The sequence below is a fragment of the Pelobates fuscus genome, chromosome 8 (genome assembly GCF_036172605.1).
Source record: "Pelobates fuscus isolate aPelFus1 chromosome 8, aPelFus1.pri, whole genome shotgun sequence".
NCBI classification, from domain to species: Eukaryota; Metazoa; Chordata; class Amphibia; order Anura; family Pelobatidae; genus Pelobates; species Pelobates fuscus.
Genome location: NC_086324.1, coordinates 179,613,193 through 179,629,833, shown reverse-complemented (window position 1 = coordinate 179,629,833; position 16,641 = coordinate 179,613,193). Strand labels below are relative to the sequence as shown.

The 16,641-nt window shown below is 47.1% G+C and overlaps 1 protein-coding gene across 3 annotated transcripts in view; it reads right to left on the bottom strand.

The window, feature by feature from the left end:
• Window positions 1-16,132, bottom strand: part of RUSF1 (RUS family member 1) — a 60,740-nt gene extending 44,608 nt beyond the window's left edge. Inside the window, exons 1-2 of one of the 3 annotated variants that reach the window (XM_063429127.1) lie at window positions 16,097-16,132; window positions 14,331-14,507 (exon numbers count right to left, since the gene is read on the bottom strand). In XM_063429127.1, the coding sequence (XP_063285197.1) occupies window positions 14,331-14,474 (144 nt within the window). In that variant the 5' untranslated portion in view covers window positions 14,475-14,507; window positions 16,097-16,132. Of the gene's footprint in view, window positions 1-14,330; window positions 14,512-15,682; window positions 15,791-16,096 lie in introns of those variants that run through there. The other 2 variants (XM_063429126.1, XM_063429128.1) reach the window with 2 other exon arrangements.
• Between the last annotated feature and the right edge of the window lie 509 nt (window positions 16,133-16,641).

Below are 16,641 nucleotides of genomic sequence, written 5' to 3'. Positions count from 1 at the left end.
GGTATAGTGACACAGTAACAGAGGGATTGAGGCCCTGCTCAGAGTTTACATGTTAGAGGGAGTGGGGTATAGTGACACAGTAACGGAGGGATTTAGGGCCTGCTCAGTGAGCTTACATGTTAGAGGGAGTGAGGTATAGTGACACAGTAACAGAGGGATTGAGGGCCTGCTCAGTGAGTTTACATGTTAGAGGGAGTGGGGTATAGTGACACAGTAACAGAGGGATTGAGGGCCTGCTCAGTGAGTTTACATGTTAGAGGGAGTGGGGTATAGTGACACAGTGACAGAGGGATTGAGGCCCTGCTCAGAGTTTACATGTTAGAGGGAGTGGGGTATAGTGACACAGTAACAGAGGGATTGAGGCCCTGCTCAGAGTTTACATGTTAGAGGGAGTGGGGTATAGTGACACAGTAACAGAGGGATTGCGGGCCCTGCTCAGTGAGTTTACATGTTAGAGGGAGTGGGGTATAGTGACACAGTAACAGAGGGATTGAGGGCCTGCTCAGAGTTTACATGTTAGAGGGAGAGGGGTATAGTGACAGTAACAGAGGGATTGAGGGCCCTGCTCAGTGAGTTTACATGTTAGAGGGAGTGGGGTATAGTGACACAGTAACAGAGGGATTGAGGGTCCTGCTCAGAGTTTACATGTTAGAGGGAGTGGGGTATAGTGACACAGTAACAGAGGGATTGAGGGCCCTGCTCAGTGAGTTTACATGTTAGAGGGAGTGGGGTATAGTGACACAGTAACAGAGGGATTGAGGGCCCTGCTCAGTGAGTTTACATGTTAGAGGGAGTGGGGTATAGTGACACAGTAACAGAGGGATTGAGGGCCCTGCTCAGTGAGCTTACATGCTAGAGGGAGTGGGGTATAGGGACACAGTAACAGAGGGATTGAGGCCCTGCTCAGTGAGGTTACATGTTAGAGGGAGTGGGGTATAGTGACACAGTAACAGAGGGGTTGGGGGCCCTGCTCAATGAGCTTACATGCTAGAGGGAGTGGGGTATAGGGACACAGTAACAGAGGGATTGAGGCCCTGCTCAGTGAGGTTACATGTTAGAGGGAGTGGGGTATAGTGACACAGTAACAGAGGGGTTGAGGGCCCTGCTCAATGAGCTTACATGCTAGAGGGAGTGGGGTATAGTGACACAGTAACAGAGGGATTGAGGGCCTGCTCAGTGAGTTTACATGTTAGAGGGAGTGGGGTATAGTGACACAGTAACAGAGGGATTGAGGGCCCTGCTCAGTGAGTTTACATGTTAGAGGGAGTGGGGTATAGTGACACAGTAACAGAGGGATTGAGGGCCCTGCTCAGTGAGTTTACATGTTAGAGGGGGTGGGGTATAGTGACACAGTAACAGAGGGATTGAGGGCCCTGCTCAGTGAGTTTACATGTTAGAGGGAGTGGGGTAATGTGACACAGTAACAGAGGGATTGAGGGCCCTGCTCAGTGAGTTTACATGTTAGAGGGAGTGGGGTATAGTGACACAGTAACAGAGGGATTGAGGGCCCTGCTCAGTGAGCTTACATGTTAGAGGGGGTGGGGTATAGTGACACAGTAACAGAGGGATTGAGGGCCCTGCTCAGTGAGTTTACATGTTAGAGGGAGTGGGGTAATGTGACACAGTAACAGAGGGATTGAGGGCCCTGCTCAGTGAGTTTACATGTTAGAGGGAGTGGGGTATAGTGACACAGTAACAGAGGGATTGAGGGGCCTGCTCAGTGAGTTTACATGTTAGAGGGAGTGGGGTATAGTGACACAGTAACAGAGGGATTGAGGGCCCTGCTCAGTGAGTTTACATGTTAGAGGGAGTGGGGTATAGTGACACAGTAACAGAGGGATTGAGGCCCTGCTCAGTGAGTTTACATGTTAGAGGCAGTGGGGTATAGTGACACAGTAACAGAGGGATTGAGGCCCTGCTCAGTGAGGTTACATGCTAGAGGGAGTGGGGTATAGTGACACAGTAACAGGGGGATTGAGGGCCTGCTCAGTGAGTTTACATGTTAGAGGGAGTGGGGTATAGTGACACAGTAACAGAGGGATTGAGGCCCTGCTCAGTGAGTTTACATGTTAGAGGGAGTGGGGTATAGTGACACAGTAACAGAGGGATTGAGGGCCTGCTCAGTGAGTTTACATGTTAGAGGGAGTGGGGTAATGTGACACAGTAACAGAGGGATTGAGGGCCCTGCTCAGTGAGTTTACATGTTAGAGGGAGTGGGGTAATGTGACACAAAGGGTATAAGTAGGGGTAATGAAATAGGTTGCTAGAAAAGTTTTAACTGAGAACTTAGTAGGTTATGTTTGACAGTTGCAGCAGAGGAGTCATGCAGGGGAAGGTAGGGAAATAAAATAAACGTTAACAGTTTAAACGATATGCTTTTCTGAAGAAGAGTGTTTTCAATTATTTTTGAAGGAGTGGAGACTGGGTGAAAGTCTTATGGAGAAGGGAAGGGAGTTCCACAGAAAAGATGCAGCCCTGGAGAAGTCTTGGAAGTGAGCATCAGATGTGGGAGAACAGACACAGGATAGACGTAGATTTTCGGCAGAGCGCAGGGGCCTCGGAGGGACATAATTGTGTATAGGTGTTTAGGGAGGATAGGTAGGTTGGAGCTGCATTATGTAGGGCAGGGGTAGGCAACCTTTTAGCAGCACTGTGACAAAATAAGATTGTGATGTTCTGTAACGAGGTGTGCATGCTGCCGTATTCGGCTTGTTTTATTTATACTGCAGTTTCTTTGTATCGTTGTATTTGAGCTATTATATTGTATATGTCCTTGAGTAGTTTGTGGTGTTGTGTACCTATGAAAGTGGGCTGCTTGTGGAATTGTGTGTGTGGCTAGATATGTCACATTGTATATTTGGTAGTGTGTGTATGTGTGGGGCAGTTTGGGGAATTGCATGTGGGGTTGTGTGCCTGTATGTGGAATGTCGTTGTTGTTGAGTTTGTGCGGATTGCGTTTGTGTGAGGGCTGTTTGTATTATTTGTATGAGGGGCTCTGCAGCTCTGTGTATATCTAGCAGTGTGGGTTCCAGTGGGGACCAGGCACAGCTCATGGACAGGAGCTGCAACAGCAGCTGCGGCTTCTGTACTACAGTGCGGATTCCCTTGCACAAGTGCTGGGAGGAAGGGATCTGAGCTCACTTTCTCTACGTGCTGCAATGCATACATTTAAATAAATTGATAATACATTGTCCATCACCATCTTTTCGAATTAGCAGATATCTGAAGTTTCACTGGGACTCCTGATTTGGCTCTAGCAGCTTTGAGTGCCGTGCAAAGGCACCTCAAGTGCCATGCATGGCACACGTGTCATAGGTTGCCTACCCCTGATGTAGGGACTTATAAGCAAGCACCAGAATCTTAAATTGAGCCCTACATCTAACTGGAAGCCGATGTAGGGACTGACAGAGGAGGGAGGCATGGGTGGACAGGAAAATGAGCCTCGCCGCTGCATTCATTATAGATTGCAGCAGTGCATTCTAGGAACACGTAAGACCACTGAGAAGGGGATTGCAGCAATCAAGGCGAGAAAGAACAATGGCATGGACCAGCCCCTTAGCTGAGTCTGGTGTTAACTAGGGGCGGATGCAGCAGGATTTGGCCAACGACTGGACATGAGAGGTGAAGGAGAGGTTGGAGTTAAAGAGAACACCCAGGCAGCGATCCTGCGAGATGATGGTGGCACTTTTGACTTAGAGGGAGACAGACATGGGAGTAGCAACACTTGAGGGAGGAAAGGTGTCAGGATTACAACTGATCCAACATGCAGTATTAGCTTCACACTTAGGAATAAGGATAACGTCTAACCGGAACTTAGAATGGCCGGACTTAACGTACCAGAGAGTAGACGAAATAGTAGCCGAGGTCAGGAACACAGAACGAAACACAGTTGCAAGGAATAGCCAGTAGTCAGGAATACCAAAGTTCAGGGAAGTCAGAACAAAGCCAAAGTCAACAACCACAGAAACACGATCAGGAACACACTCTCAGATAACCAGCAAAGGGAAACCACGACAGGGCAATGATTAGAAAAGATTAGTGAATTTAAATATCCCTCCTGTGAATCCTAAGTGATTATGGTGACAGGGATTATGGTGACACTATATAAATCCTTATCTCACTATATAGCCTAAGTGATTATGGTGACAGGGAGAGGCTGAGGGCAGCTGGCGGTCAGTACTGGGGTTCTGGGGACAGACACTATATAAATCCTTATCTCACTATATAGCCTAAGTGATTATGGTGACAGGGAGAGGCTGAGGGCAGCTGGCGGTCAGTACTGGGGTTCTGGGGACAGACACTATATAAATCCTTATCTCACTATATAGCCCAAGTGATTATGGTGACAGGGAGAGGCTGAGGGCAGCTGGCGGTCAGTACTGGGGTTCTGGGGACAGACACTATATAAATCCTTATCTCACTATATAGCCTAAGTGATTATGGTGACAGGGAGAGGCTGAGGACAGCTGGCGGTCAGTACTGGGGTTCTGGGGACAGACACACTATATAAATCCTTATCTCACTATATAGCCTAAGTGATTATGGTGACAGGGAGAGGCTGAGGGCAGCTGGTCAGTACTGGGGTTAGACACAATATATAAATCCTTATCTCACTATATAGCCTAAGTGATTATGGTGACAGGGAGAGGCTGAGGGCAGCTGGCGGTCAGTACTGGGGTTCTGGGGACAGACACACTATATAAATCCTTATCTCACTATATAGCCTAAGTGTTTCTGGTGACAGGGAGAGGCTGAGGGCAGCTGGTCAGTACTGGGGTTAGACACAATATATAAATCCTTATCTCACTATATAGCCTAAGTGATTATGGTGACAGGGAGAGGCTGAGGGCAGCTGGCGGTCAGTACTGGGTTCTGGGGACAGACACACTATATAAATCCTTATCTCACTATATAGCCTAAGTGATTATGGTGACAGGGAGAGAGGCTGAGGGCAGCTGGCGGTCAGTACTGGGTTCTGGGGACAAACACTATATAAATCCTTATCTCACTATATAGACTAAGTGATTATGGTGACAGGGAGAGGCTGAGGGCAGCTGGCGGTCAGTACTGGGGTTCTGGGAACAGACACACTATATAAATCCTTATCTCACTATATAGACTAAGTGATTATGGTGACAGGGAGAGGCTGAGGGCAGCTGGCGGTCAGTACTGGGGTTCTGGGAACAGACACACTATATAAATCCTTAGCTCACTATATAGCCTAAGTGATTATGGTGACAGGGAGAGGCTGAGGGCAGCTGGCGGTCAGTACTGGGGTTCTGGGAACAGACACACTATATAAATCCTTAGCTCACTATATAGCCTAAGTGATTATGGTGACAGGGAGAGGCTGAGGGCAGCTGGCGGTCAGTACTGGGGTTCTGGGGACAGACACACTATATAAATCCTTATCTCACTATATAGACTAAGTGATTATGGTGACAGGGAGAGAGGCTGAGGGCAGCTGGCGGTCAGTACTGGGGTTCTGGGGACAGACACACTATATAAATCCTTATCTCACTATATAGCCTAAGTGATTATGGTGACAGGGAGAGGCTGAGGGCAGCTGGCGGTCAGTACTGGGGTTCTGGGGACAGACACACTATATAAATCCTTATCTCACTATATAGACTAAGTGATTATGGTGACAGGGAGAGGCTGAGGGCAGCTAGCGGTCAGTACTGGGGTTCTGGGGACAGACACTATATAAATCCTTATCTCACTATATAGCCTAAGTGATTATGGTGACAGGGAGAGGCTGAGGGCAGCTGGCGGTCAGTACTGGGGTTCTGGGAACAGACACTATATAAATCCTTATCTCACTATATAGCCCAAGTGATTATGGTGACAGGGAGAGGCTGAGGGCAGCTGGCGGTCAGTACTGGGTTCTGGGAACAGACACTATATAAATCCTTATCTCACTATATAGACTAAGTGATTATGGTGACAGGGAGAGGCTGAGGGCAGCTGGCGGTCAGTACTGGGGTTCTGGGAACAGACACACTATATAAATCCTTATCTCACTATATAGACTAAGTGATTATGGTGACAGGGAGAGGCTGAGGGCAGCTGGCGGTCAGTACTGGGGTTCTGGGAACAGACACACTATATAAATCCTTAGCTCACTATATAGCCTAAGTGATTATGGTGACAGGGAGAGGCTGAGGGCAGCTGGCGGTCAGTACTGGGGTTCTGGGAACAGACACACTATATAAATCCTTAGCTCACTATATAGCCTAAGTGATTATGGTGACAGGGAGAGGCTGAGGGCAGCTGGCGGTCAGTACTGGGGTTCTGGGGACAGACACACTATATAAATCCTTATCTCACTATATAGACTAAGTGATTATGGTGACAGGGAGAGGCTGAGGGCAGCTAGCGGTCAGTACTGGTGTTCTGGGGACAGACACTATATAAATCCTTATCTCACTATATAGCCTAAGTGATTATGGTGACAGGGAGAGGCTGAGGGCAGCTGGCGGTCAGTACTGGGTTCTGGGAACAGACACTATATAAATCCTTATCTCACTATATAGACTAAGTGATTATGGTGACAGGGAGAGGCTGAGGGCAGCTGGCGGTCAGTACTGGGGTTCTGGGAACAGACACTATATAAATCCATAGCTCACTATATAGCCTAAGTGATTATGGTGACAGGGAGAGGCTGAGGGCAGCTGGCGGTCAGTACTGGGTTCTGGGGACAAACACTATATAAATCCTTATCTCACTATATAGACTAAGTGATTATGGTGACAGGGAGAGGCTGAGGGCAGCTGGCGGTCAGTACTGGGGTTCTGGGGACAGACACTATATAAATCCTTATCTCACTATATAGCCTAAGTGATTATGGTGACAGGGAGAGGCTGAGGGCAGCTGGCGGTCAGTACTGGGGTTCTGGGGACAGACACTATATAAATCCTTATCTCACTATATAGCCTAAGTGATTATGGTGACAGGGAGAGGCTGAGGGCAGCTGGCGGTCAGTACTGGGGTTCTGGGGACAGACACTATATAAATCCTTATCTCACTATATAGCCCAAGTGATTATGGTGACAGGGAGAGGCTGAGGGCAGCTGGCGGTCAGTACTGGGGTTCTGGGGACAGACACTATATAAATCCTTATCTCACTATATAGCCTAAGTGATTATGGTGACAGGGAGAGGCTGAGGACAGCTGGCGGTCAGTACTGGGGTTCTGGGGACAGACACACTATATAAATCCTTATCTCACTATATAGCCTAAGTGATTATGGTGACAGGGAGAGGCTGAGGGCAGCTGGTGGTCAGTACTGGGGTTCTGGGGACAGACACTATATAAATCCTTATCTCACTATATAGCCTAAGTGATTATGGTGACAGGGAGAGGCTGAGGGCAGCTGGCGGTCAGTACTGGGGTTCTGGGGACAGACACTATATAAATCCTTATCTCACTATATAGACTAAGTGATTATGGTGACAGGGAGAGGCTGAGGGCAGCTGGCGGTCAGTACTGGGGTTCTGGGGACAGACACTATATAAATCCTTATCTCACTATATAGCCTAAGTGATTATGGTGACAGGGAGAGGCTGAGGGCAGCTGGCGGTCAGTACTGGGGTTCTGGGGACAGACACACTATATAAATCCTTATCTCACTATATAGACTAAGTGATTATGGTGACAGGGAGAGGCTGAGGGCAGCTGGCGGTCAGTACTGGGGTTCTGGGGACAGACACACTATATAAATCCTTATCTCACTATATAGACTAAGTGATTATGGTGACAGGGAGAGAGGCTGAGGGCAGCTGGCGGTCAGTACTGGGGTTCTGGGGACAGACACACTATATAAATCCTTATCTCACTATATAGCCTAAGTGATTATGGTGACAGGGAGAGGCTGAGGGCAGCTGGCGGTCAGTACTGGGGTTCTGGGGACAGACACACTATATAAATCCTTATCTCACTATATAGACTAAGTGATTATGGTGACAGGGAGAGAGGCTGAGGGCAGCTGGCGGTCAGTACTGGGGTTCTGGGGACAGACACACTATATAAATCCTTATCTCACTATATAGCCTAAGTGATTATGGTGACAGGGAGAGGCTGAGGGCAGCTGGCGGTCAGTACTGGGGTTCTGGGGACAGACACACTATATAAATCCTTATCTCACTATATAGCCTAAGTGATTATGGTGACAGGGAGAGGCTGAGGGCAGCTGGCGGTCAGTACTGGGGTTCTGGGAACAGACACACTATATAAATCCTTAGCTCACTATATAGCCTAAGTGATTATGGTCACAGGGAGAGGCTGAGGGCAGCTGGCGGTCACTACTGGGGTTCTGGGGACAGACACACTTTATCAGTAATTTAATGGTGCAAGTCTGCGGTGGTAGACTAATTATAAAACATTGTAAAAGTGAGTTTATGGCCTCAAGAAAAAAAGCAAAAATGTGTATTTTTGTATTTAGTAAATCCCCAAACAGGCTGATTACTAAGGGAATGAGAAAACATAGGAAAGTTGGTAAATAAGCAAAATTGAAGTGATTTCCTGTCAGGATCGGGACAGGGATCCAACACGCAGAGTACAAAGTGTAGTAGGTACGTATACCGGACCTTAGAATGGCCGGACTTAACGTAAGGAGTAAGTAGAGAATGGTCAGAGACAAGCCGAGGTCGAGGGAACGAGAAGACAGGTAAGCGAGAGACAAGCCGGGTCAAAGGATAACAGAGATAAGCAGAGTGATACAAACAAGCCGGGTCAGAACCAAAGAGACAATAGACATACAAGAGCACTGAGTGACTAGACTGGCTAGAACCACGACAGGGCAATGAGCAAATGCGGCAAGCTCTATTAAATACCCCGGTTCTAGGAGGTAATCACGCCCCCGACGAGTCCTGGTTCGTGTTCAGGGTTTGAGTGACAGATCGAGCCGGCTTGGCGTCATGACGTCGGCTACTGAGCGTCACGTCATAAAAGGGCGTGGATCCCTCGCGGCCGGCGTGTAACCGACCGGAGGGACCGCGAGGAACGGAGGAAACAGCCCTTCTGAACGGGAAAACGTCTAAGTCTCTCCTCTTATCAGAGGTAGAGACTACAGGTACCCTGACAGTACCCCCCCCCCCTCAGAAACGCCCACCGGGCGGAAGCAACCGGGACGAGATGGAAAGCGGGAGTGAAAAGCCCTGCGGAGGCGAGGAGCATGAACATCCTCCTGAGGTACCCAAGTCCTCTCCTCAGGACCATATCCCTTCCAGTCGACAAGATACTGTAACTTCCCTCGAGAAATTCGAGAATCGATGATGGAGTTGATCTCGTACTCCTCCTGACCCTCAACCTGAACAGAGCGAGGGGGGGAAATAGTGGAGGAAAATCTGTTGCAAATTAACGGTTTCAGCAAGGAAACATGAAAAGAGTTAGGGATGCGTAAGGCAAATGGAAGTACTAGACGATACGCAACCGGGTTAATACGAGCCAGGACCCTGTAAGGACCAATGTAACGAGGAGCGAACTTCATAGAAGGAACCTTTAAACTGATGTTTTTTGTACTCAACCATACCCTATCACCAGGAACAAAAACAGGAGCCGCCCTTCTGCGTTTATCAGCGTGTTTCTTGAACAACATGGAATTATGTAGGAGAATTTGTCGAGTTTGATCCCACAACTTCCTCAGATTGGCAACATGAACATCAACCGACGGTACCCCTTGGGAAGGAGAGACCGAGGGAAGAATGGAAGGATGAAAGCCATAATTCATGAAAAAGGGGCTAGAACGAGTGGAATCACAAACAAGATTATTGTGTGCGAACTCTGCCCAAGGAATCAAACCGACCCAATCGTCCTGATGTTCGGAGACAAAACAACGCAAATATTGTTCAATTTTTTGATTAGTACTTCAGCAGCTCCGTTAGACTGAGGGTGATAAGCAGAAGAAAAATTCAATTTGATGCCCAGTTGAGAACAGAAGGATCTCCAGAAACGTGAAACAAATTGGGAACCTCTATCAGAAATAATTTCGGAAGGTATCCCATCTCACACACTGCAATGAAATCCTTAATATCCTTTCGTAAAGAAGCCACCAGAAATCTTTAGAGATTAAGGAATATGTCTTGCGAATTCCAGGATGCCCCGCCACCTTACTCTCGTGGAAACACTGTAAGAGCTCCCTTTGGAGTTCAGGAGGAACGAAGTGTCTTGCCACAGGAGTCTGCCCAGGCGCCAGATGTTGCAACTTCATGATTCGGTCAAGCAGTGGAGAATGAATTTTAAGACTTGTGTTGGCGATAATATTGCACTTGGGGACTATAGAGGACAACACTGGCTCAGACACAGTAGAAGGTTCATATTGGCGAGACAAAGCATCGGCTTTAGAATTCTTAGAACCAGGTCTATAAGTGAGTACGTAATTGAAATGGGTGAGAAATAAAGACCAACGAGCTTGCCTGGAGGATAATCGCTTGGCCTCCCCAATATAGGACAAGTTCTTGTGGTCCGTCAAAATAGTAACAGGATGTAAGGTCCCTTCCAATAAATGTCTCCACTCCTTTAAAGCCATGATAACTGCTAGTAGTTCCCTGTCACCAATGTCATATCTGCTCTCCGGGCCAGATAGCTTTTTGGAAAAAAAAAAACCACATGGATGTAATGGTTTATCCACACCTAACCTTTGGGACAGGATAGCGCCTACACCCGTCTCTGAGGCGTCTACTTCGAGTAGGAAAGGCAGAGTAGTATCAGGGTGAACTAAAATTGGTGCGGAAGCAAAAAGTTCTTTGAGTGTTTTGAAAGCAAGCAGTGCTTCAGTAGACCAATTCTTAGTGTCAGCCCCCTGTCTGGTCATATTGGTGATAGGAGCAATAATTGACGAGTAACCCTTAATGAAGCGCCTATAATAATTGGAGAATCCAATAAACCTCTGAATGGCCTTGAGACCTTTAGGTAAGGGCCAGTCTAAAATGGACTGGAGTTTATCCGGATCCCTCTTAAACCCTTCCCCAGAAATCACATAACCAAGAAAGTTTGTCTGAGACTGATCAAAACTACATTTCTCCAGTTTGCAGTACAAGCCATGTTGAAGAAGTTTACGCAAAACCCTTCTGACTTGTCTGTGGTGAGTCTCAATGTCCCTAGAATGTATAAGAATATCATCCAGGTATACAATAACGCAGTCATGTTGAAACTCCCTAAGAACTTCATTGATCAAGTCCTGAAATACTGCCGGCGCATTGCAGAGACCAAAAGGCATTACGGTATACTCGTAGTGCCCATATCGAGTGTTGAACGCCGTCATCCACTCGTGGCCCTGCTGAATCCTCACCAAGTTATATGCCCCTCTGAGATCTAACTTGGTGAAAATCTTGGAACCCTTTAAACAATCAAAGAGCTCGGTAATCAAAGGAATCGGGTAGGCATTTCGAACGGTTATTTTGTTCAAACCTCGGTAGTCAATGCAAGGTCTCAGCGTACCATCCTTCTTTTTAACAAAAAAAAAAAACAGCCCCGGCAGGGGAGGAAGATCTCCTAATAAATCCTTTGTCTAGATTTTCACGAATATACTCCTCTAGGACTAAGTTCTCTTTGGTAGACAAAGGGTATACATTGCCCCTGGGAGGCATGGTACCAGGGAGTAGATTAATCTTACAATCAAAGGACCTGTGTGGGGGTAAAGTATCGGCCTTCTTTTTGTCAAATACCGCCTTTAAGTCCAGATACAGTGGCGGTATTTGTACTTCTGTAGGGTCGGTAGACTGAGTGGATGCATTAACTATGCAAAGCGGTGAGACTTTCTGTAAACACTTCTCCTGACAATTCTGACCCCATGAGATTATCTCCCCTAATTCCCAATCAATAATAGGGTTATGTCTCTTTAACCAAGAATACCCCAGGACTATGGGAACAGAAGGAGATGAAATGAGTAACAGAGATATGTCTTCCTCGTGTAAAATACCAACAGTTAAGTTAACGGGTATGGCTTCACGAAAAATCACAGGCTCAACTAAAGGTCTACCATCTATGGCCTCAACGGCCAAGGGCGTCTCCCTTAACTGAGATGGAATAGTGTGTTTAGTGACAAAAACTTGGTCGATAAAGCTCTCAGCAGCTCCGGAATCTATCAATGCCACAGTCTCTACTACTCCCCTCTCCCAAGTTAAGGAAACGGGTAGCACAAGCCTATGATCTTTATAATTATGAGTAGAGGACAAAATAGAAACACCTAAGACCTGTCCTCTAGAGAGACTTAGGTGCGAGCGTTTCCCGATCGATTAGGACAATTTAGTCTTAAGTGGCCTCTGACTCCACAGTACATACACAGCCCCTCCCTTCTCCTGTACTGTCTCTCCTCTTCTGAGAGATGAGTATTGCCTATCTGCATAGGTTCGGGAAAAGGTAAGGTTTTGATCTCAGGGCTTGGAAATGAGGAAGCTAGTTTGAAGGAAGGTCTACAGGTTCTATCTCGAGTGTTCTCTCTCTCTCTTAAGCGTTCATCAATGCGAGAGATAAAAGAAATTAAATCCTCCAAATTCTCAGGAAGCTCTCTAGTAGCAACCTCATCAAGTATTACATCTGATAATCCGTTTAAAAATACGTCTATATAAGCCTGTTCATTCCACTTAACTTCTGCCGCCAAGGACCTGAACTCTAGTGCATACTCCACAAGAGTTTGGTTATCTTGTCTAAGGCGCAACAGGGGTAATACGAGAGGAGGCACCTACAGTGGCTACCTCTAAACCTGAACTTACAGGGGAGATAGAATTATTACGCATCTCTTCTGGTGGGTTATTAGGACGAGATAATAACGCCTGTAGCGCTAAGGCCATCTGATCCATTCTATGTTCCATGGCGTCAAACCTAGGATCGGAAGGGCCAAGCTGACTACTTGTACCTGCAGGATCCATTGGCCCTGTCGTAATGTCAGGATCGGGACAGGGATCCAACACGCAGAGTACAAAGTGTAGTAGGTACGTATACCGGACCTTAGAATGGCCGGACTTAACGTAAGGAGTAAGTAGAGAATGGTCAGAGACAAGCCGAGGTCGAGGGAACGAGAAGACAGGTAAGCGAGAGACAAGCCGGGTCAAAGGATAACAGAGATAAGCAGAGTGATACAAACAAGCCGGGTCAGAACCAAAGAGACAATAGACATACAAGAGCACTGAGTGACTAGACTGGCTAGAACCACGACAGGGCAATGAGCAAATGCGGCAAGCTCTATTAAATACCCCGGTTCTAGGAGGTAATCACGCCCCCGACGAGTCCTGGTTCGTGTTCAGGGTTTGAGTGACAGATCGAGCCGGCTTGGCGTCATGACGTCGGCTACTGAGCGTCACGTCATAAAAGGGCGTGGATCCCTCGCGGCCGGCGTGTAACCGACCGGAGGGACCGCGAGGAAACAGCCCTTCTGAACGGGAAAACGTCTAAGTCTCTCCTCTTATCAGAGGTAGAGACTACAGGTACCCTGACATTTCCAATTCTTTTTTCACCTCCATTATGATTCAATTTAGTAAAACCCTAATTGGAGCAAACATTACCAATTCCATATGACTTTGCCTTATAACTAAACAAATCCTGCCGATATATGTAAAATGGCAGCAAGCTGGTGTGAAGGATTTTCCATGTACTTGCCTGTGGGCCCTCAGTTAAACCCTCTCCCTGCTGTTTAAACACCTGTATCTGTTCGGTTTAAAATGTATAAAAGAAATGTCTGTGTGTTATGTGTAAAAGGTGACTTTATGTATTTTAAAGTGTTTTATGTCTTTTTGCAACCATGTGCTCAATGGAGTCTGCCTCTAGCCCTGGATAATTGGATTACTTTTCCCATTGTCTCCAGGAAAGAGGCCTCTGTAAAACCTGTTTAAACCAGATTGCCATGCTGCCAGTAAGGGACAAAAGATACTTTTACTAACTTTTGAACCCCTGGTCTGAATCATGCCATTTTTTAATATGTTGTTCCCCTGAATGGATTGATTGTGAATATGTCATTTTTATGTGAATGTGATGTATGGTTTTATAGTTATGAATGTTAGGTAAAAAGTATGTTAAACTGTAAATGTTCTGGCCAGCAGATAATTGAGCTATGTATATTGCTAAAACTCAATTATCTAGCCTGGCCCAGAGGAGGAGGTTTGTGTTGCATAAATTGTGAGTTCTGTGTGCCAGTAAATCAGTCTTGTTCCAGCATTAAGCTTTGGCTCATGTGTGGATTATTTGGCGAGACCAGCAAGTTATTACTCTGTGGATTACTTGGTGATTTTATTTTATGGGAAGAAGGGAATGCTTGACGGAGTAACAGATTGTACAGTCACAGCTGGGACTGTAACTCTAAAGATAGACACAGAGGTAAATCGGTCACATCTTACCACAAAAACATCTTTCAGTGAGCCATAAGTCTTTTGTGCACCTTCTCTCTGACACACCAGGGCCCCATTCTTTCCATGGAAGTAGCGTTGAGAAAAACCAGAACCATACCGCTCCGTGCAAATCATCCTGGATCCACCCGACATGTCAAAGTCACAAATGGCCTTCACGGAGGAGTCCTGATGAGACGTGCAAAAAGAAACCAGCACAAACACTGATTGATTTTGTGTCAAATGTTTCTTTTTCCACACACTCTTTCTACTCTGTAATGCTTTGATGGATATTCATTTATTGAATTCTGAATTCATAAGAGAACTGCAGATTATTGGCTAGAGTAGACTAACCAGTTTAGTTGGTCATCCTTAGTTTTAAAGGGACACTATAGTAACCAAAACAACTATATCTTAATGAAGCGGTTATGGTGTATAAATCATGCCCCTGCAGTCTCACTATGGAATTCTCTGCCATTTAGAAGTTAAATCACTTTATTTTGCGAGCTCTAGCCACACCTCCTTGCATGTGACTTGCACATCCTTCTGAATCATTTCCTTTAAAGAGTAATCTAATTTTTACACTTCCTTTATTGCAAATTCTGTCTAATTTAGAATTTCTTAAATCCTGTTTTGTTAATAGATTGCTAGTCTAAAGTTGAGTTTACAGAGCAGGAGAAAAAAAAATATAACATTTAAAGTATCTGATTGAAAATGAAATAATTTTCTTTTCATGCAGGCTGTGTAAGTCACAGCCAGGGGAGGTATGGCTAGGGCTGCGTAAACGGAAACAAAAGTGATTTAGCTCCTAAATGGCATTGAATTGAGCAGCAAGACTAGAGGGGCATGATGTGTACACCAAAACTAAAATTGTTTTGGGGACTATAGTGTCACTTTTAATATATTCTACAACTACAATCATTATGCAGAGGACTACCTGCATGTTTCGCGCAGTATGGCTGTATCTCTGGCCGCCTCTCGCGCAGTATGGCTGTATCTCTGGCCGCCTCTCGCGCAGTATGGCTGTATCTCTGGCCGCCTCTCGCGCAGTATGGCTGTATCTCTGGCCGCCTCTCGCGCAGTATGGCTGTATCTCTGGCCGCCTCTCGCGCAGTATGGCTGTATCTCTGGCCGCCTCTCGCGCAGTATGGCTGTATCTCTGGCCGCCTCTCGCGCAGTATGGCTGTATCTCTGGCCGCCTCTCGCGCAGTATGGCTGTATCTCTGGCCGCCTCTCGCGCAGTATGGCTGTATCTCTGGCCGCCTCTCGCGCAGTATGGCTGTATCTCTGGCCGCCTCTCGCGCAGTATGGCTGCCTCTCGCACAGTATGGCTGCCTCTCGCACAGTATGGCTGCCTCTCGCACAGTATGGCTGTATCTCTGGCTGCCTCTCGCACAGTATGGCTGTATCTCTGGCTGCCTCTCGCACAGTATGGCTGTATCTCTGGCTGCCTCTCGCACAGTATGGCTGTATCTCTGGCTGCCTCTCGCACAGTATGGCTGTATCTCTGGCTGCCTCTCGCACAGTATGGCTGTATCTCTGGCTGCCTCTCGCACAGTATGGCTGTATCTCTGGCTGCCTCTCGCACAGTATGGCTGTATCTCTGGCTGCCTCTCGCACAGTATGGCTGTATCTCTGGCTGCCTCTCGCACAGTATGGCTGTATCTCTGGCTGCCTCTCGCACAGTATGGCTGTATCTCTGGCTGCCTCTCGCACAGTATGGCTGTATCTCTGGCTGCCTCTCGCACAGTATGGCTGTATCTCTGGCTGTCTCTCACACAGTATGGCTGTATCTCTGGCTGCCTCTCACACAGTATGGCTGTATCTCTGGCTGTCTCTCACACAGTATGGCTGTATCTCTGGCTGCCTCTCACACAGTATGGCTGTATCTCTGGCTGCCTCTCACACAGTATGGCTGTATCTCTGGCTGCCTCTCGCACAGTATGGCTGTATCTCTGGCCGCCTCTCGCACAGTATGGCTGTATCTCTGGCTGCCTCTCGCACAGTATGGCTGTATCTCTGGCTGTCTCTCGCACAGTATGGCTGTATCTCTGGCTGCCTCTCACACAGTATGGCTGTATCTCTGGCTGCCTCTCACACAGTATGGCTGTATCTCTGGCCGCCTCTCGCACAGTATGGCTGTATCTCTGGCCGCCTCTCGCACAGTATGGCTGTATCTCTGGCCGCCTCTCACACAGTATGGCTGTATCTCTGGCTGCCTCTCGCACAGTATGGCTGTATCTCTGGCTGTCTCTCTCACAGTATGGCTGTATCTCTGGCTGTCTCTCACACAGTATGGCTGTATCTCTGGCTGCCTCTCACA